The sequence below is a fragment of the Chelonia mydas genome, chromosome 1 (assembly GCF_015237465.2).
Source record: "Chelonia mydas isolate rCheMyd1 chromosome 1, rCheMyd1.pri.v2, whole genome shotgun sequence".
Lineage (NCBI taxonomy): Eukaryota > Metazoa > Chordata > Testudines > Cheloniidae > Chelonia > Chelonia mydas.
Window position 1 is genome coordinate 255,010,163 of NC_057849.1, and position 4,453 is coordinate 255,014,615.

At 53.0% G+C, this 4,453-nt stretch overlaps 1 protein-coding gene across 1 annotated transcript; it reads left to right on the forward strand.

Annotated features, from left to right (window-relative positions):
- The first annotated feature begins 1,602 nt into the window (after window positions 1-1,602).
- LOC102934956 (histone H1.0) lies at window positions 1,603-4,055 on the forward strand. The gene has a single exon (XM_007069108.4). It carries the CDS (start codon window positions 2,052-2,054, stop codon window positions 2,631-2,633), a length of 582 nt encoding a protein of 193 aa, XP_007069170.2. The 5' UTR covers window positions 1,603-2,051; the 3' UTR covers window positions 2,634-4,055.
- Window positions 4,056-4,453: the final 398 nt, after the last annotated feature.

Consider the following 4,453-nt stretch of genomic DNA (forward strand, 5'->3'; position numbering starts at 1 on the left):
GGGCTGGAGAGAAACAGATATGGAAATTTCAAGGACAAACGGTTGATTATTTAAATCCTGTATTTAAATAAAATAATTCTGCCCGTGCATGGTTTATAAACTGACAAACTATTTGTATGCTTGTTCCCTATGTCATACCCTGTAATTGAGCTGGGAAGAGTGAGTGGGTACCGATCTGTGGCTCCATGTATGTAGATATATTTGTTTGGTGGTGGTTTTCGTGTTGTTAGGATTCCAGGTTATTTTATGGCTATTAAAAAGTGTTTCAGAGGCATTTTAACTTTCTGCACCTGAAGTGACTCTGTACCATAAGGTCTCAGATTTCAGCCCCGCACCTCAATGTTTGCATCCCCGATGTTGTTATATTCATATTTGTTATAAAAAATAAATGGAAAAGGGGGAAGAAAAACAACCTATCCTTCCAGCAAAATGGCGATGGCACGTACATTTAATCTCCTAATAGCAATTAAACACTTTCCCGGGATATGTATGTAAATTACGGTTACACTAGTGATAATCTGCCCCTCTCCCAGTCCCAGGCTCCCCCTCCTCTGGTCCCCCCAAAGAGGGTGGAAATCCGTTTTGAAACGCTAAAATCGATTCCTCACTAAAAAATGCAGGAGGAAATAAAACAGCTCAGGATTGCCCTTGTGCAAGTCCCCAAAGCAGTTTGTGGGGGGCAAACGGGATGGGGAGGGGGCAGGTGCAGCCCCGGGGGTACCTGGCTGGGTGTGTGCGGAGGGCTGGGATAAGGTATGAGGCGGGTGGGGTGTCTGTGTCCCCCAATTTCTTCTCCATGGCAGTTGAGCTTGTTATTGTTTAGGAATCTCTCAGCCCAGTGCGGTAGTTTTTTGGGAAGAGGGGTGATGGAGGGAACCCCCCTCCCTGCCCCCGGTGCCCCTCCTACAGCTTAGGCAGGGCTGGGCCGTGCCCCCTGCCCGTGTGCCCCCAGCCCCGGGCAGGGGGCAGCCAGGGGGACTCTGGGGGAGGGGGATGCTGCAAACTTCCCATCTAATACCAAAGAAAGTTTTGCAGAGCAGGAGTTTGGGGAGCGGGCAGGAGTGGGGGTCCCGGGGCTGGGGGCGGGAGGTTCCCCCCTGGGGACCCTCCCCAGGCTTGGGGGAGCCACCCCTCCCCCCCTCCTCAGCCAGGTCGGGCTGCGCCTCGCCCGGCTCGGGGCTCCCTGTGTTAGTTGGGGTCTGTTCCCGGGACCCCCGAGGGGGTCCCGGGGCCCGCAGCGGGCCGGGATCGGGGTCCCCCGGCGGCCCAGACCTGGCCCTTGCCCCCGGTGGCTCGGCCCGGGCCGGGCCCCCCCCGGCCGCCCGGCTAGGGGGGCGCAAAGGGGAAATGTGGCGGGGCCCCGGCGGCACCCGGCGCCGTTTGGGGCGGCCTGAGCGGGCGGGGGGCGGCGGCGGCGGGAGCGGGGCCCGGCGGCGGGGAGCCCAGGGACCCGGGCAGCCGGGGGCGGCGGCGGGGGGGCGCGGGGCCGCCCGGGGAGGGGGAAAAGGGCCGCTTGGGGCGGCGGAAGAAACACAGATGTCGGCGGCGCGGCGCCATTCGGGGCCCTGAGCAGGCAGCCAGCAGCCCTGTCCTCACCGCGGTCCGCACCGCGGCGCTAAATACCCGGATGCGCCGGCTGCTGCCTGGAGAGCCAGACAAGGCGCGGGAGGCGGAGAGGGAGGCAGAGCCGAGCCTGCCGGGGGGGACCGAGACCCGCGGACGGGGGGGAGGGGCGGCCACTCACAGCCTGACAGGGGGACCCCAGGCCCTGACTGACAGACACCGAGGCGCAGACCAGGCCTACAAGGGACCGAGCCACGGAGAGGCAACTGCCACCGCCAGGAGGGGACGCCAGTCGCAAGGGGGCCAACCCGTCTGCCCGTTGCCAGGAGAAGCCCGGCGCCCGTCTCGCAGGCCGGCCTGCCGCGCAGCCGCTGGGACGAAGCATCGCACGTGGCGAGGGTGTGTGGGAGCCAGCGGGCAGCGAGGCGGCTTGAGGACCCCGTGCACAGGGCTCTTCCGATTCCCTTGGCACGGAGGGAAAGCAAAAGATGACGGAGAATTCTGCCTCGGCTCCTGCGGCCAAGCCCAAACGGGCCAAGACGGCCAAGAAGTCAACAGACCACCCCAAGTACTCTGACATGATAGTGGCCGCCATCCAGGCTGAAAAGAGCCGGGCCGGCTCCTCTCGCCAGTCCATCCAGAAATACATTAAGAGCCACTACAAAGTGGGGGAGAACGCTGACTTCCAAATCAAGTTGGCCATCAGGAGGCTGGTCACCACTGGTGTCCTCAAGCAGACCAAAGGGGTCGGCGCGTCTGGCTCTTTCCGCCTAGCCAAGGCCGATGAACCCAAGAAGCCACCCCCAGCCAAGAAAGCCAAGAAGGAAGTCAAGAAGGCCACGACGCCCAGGAAAGCAGCTAAATCCAAGAAAGCTGCCACCAAGTCCTCAGCCAAGAAGCCCAAAGCAGCCGCCAAGAAAGCCAAAAAGAAGCCAGCGGCTGCTCCAAAGAAAGCCAAGAAGCCAAAGACTGTCAAGGCCAAGCCAGTGAAGGCACTGAAGCCCAAAAAGGCAAAGCCATCGAAACCCAAAGCAAAGTCCAGTGCGAAGAAATCAGCCAAGAAGAAGTGACGTGCAAGTCTGGGATCTTTCTTGGACATTCTTCTTCACCTCTACTTCTGTAAATAGTTTTCTTCTTTATTCTCTTCTCTCTTTCTATTGCAACTTTATAAAAGACTGGACTGTTATTTCCCTGAAATAGTTAAAATAATTCAATTACTAAAAAAAACAACAACGCAGTGCTGAGACTTGTCTTACAAGTGTTATTGGTTTGTTTTTTCTTCTGTTGTAATCTTAGAGCTCTCTATTTTTTTTAATGTATGAAATACTTATTTGTGTTTTGGGAGCAGGGGGGAATCCATGTTGGATAAAAGGGAATTGAGTTCCCCAGTCTCCTACCAGCTCCAGGGTATCATACAGGTAAATTGGCTGTGCATGGAACTTGCCCATGCCAGAGTGTGGGGACAAAGACCTCTAAATGAAGGGGGTCTGAGAAAAATAACTGTGCTGGAAGATCTTGATCCCATGGGATTAATTGCTGTAGCATAAATTACATTTTCTTTAACCTCAGTCTGATGGTTCAGCATTTCCCATATATATATATATATATACACTAATGACAGGGAGACCAGCTCATGATGCATGTGATGTGTCTTCCCCACCCCAGTGAGAGGAATGGGCTGGAGTTGGTAATCTGTCCACCTACTTTGCTCTTGTGGGAGGAGGTTGCCTTTTAACCGAGAGGCTTTAAAACGGGGATCAGTGGAGATTTCCTGGTGGGATTTGCAAAGTGGATTTTTCCTAAAAAGGCTGGATTTGCAGAAAATCATGGTTGATGGCATTGAAGTGGAAACGGGGGTGAGGTCTAATTCCCCCACCCCCTCAAAAGAAATGAGAGAAAAAATAGGTTCTGTTTCCAATTGCATGAGAAGCATCATCCTAATCCCTCCAGAGTCTGTAATATCTTGTGGGTTAAGAGAAGGGGTTAAGAAAACCATCTCTTCACCACTGACTGTTATGCTGGGTTCTCTGAGTGCTTTCCAACTCTGCAGCGCCCACTTCCTGATCCATAGCTTTGGTATGTAGCCATACATCTACAATAGAAAGGGCACAAGACCAACAGTTTCTTTAGGCGTGGATTTTTTTGATGGGGGGGGGGGAGTGGGGAAAAAAGAAATGTAACCAATACTGAATCTGTCAAAAGTTGCTTTATGGAACTGGAGCTGTGTTCTGTTATTGCTTAAGGTTTGGGGGGTGGGGGGAGGGGTGGTTGGGAGGGCAGTGTGGAGGGGATATTTCCAATATTCCAGTAAAAACAAAAAAGTATATTTGGTGGGTTTGCTGTTTAAAACCAAGTGAAAATCTCATAGGATTGACGCTTGTTCATTTTATTTTGTAAATGTAATTTGTGCAGGAAATAATTTGCTGTCTTTGTAATTTTAGAGTTTAAAACAACAACAGCAAATAAATAGAGGAAGGTTGAAATTTCCCTCATTCACTGTCTTTTGTATTCGTTAGTATTTAAAAATACACAAGATGGGGAGGGGGACATGGGAAGAAAGGGAACACGGGGAGAAGGGGTTATGCATGTATGCACACACGGTTGGGTGGTAGGTAAGGTGTTATTCCTCTTCCAACTTGAAAAGACACTGATAGCTCTCTGGTTTGTAAGAAGGTGCTGAAGGGATAAGGAAAGTTTGCTGGTTCCTGAACTATGGATAAACCCTAGACCTAGAGCATGGGGTATTGCACAGCGTTGGAACAACTGAAAGAGATTGGGAGATTATCCAAAGAGATTATCCTCCAATAAAAGGCAGTGGTGACAAGGGGCATTTCACCAGCATAATGCCACTTGGCTTCTAGGTTGACAGACTGGGGTATCCAAGCCAGAA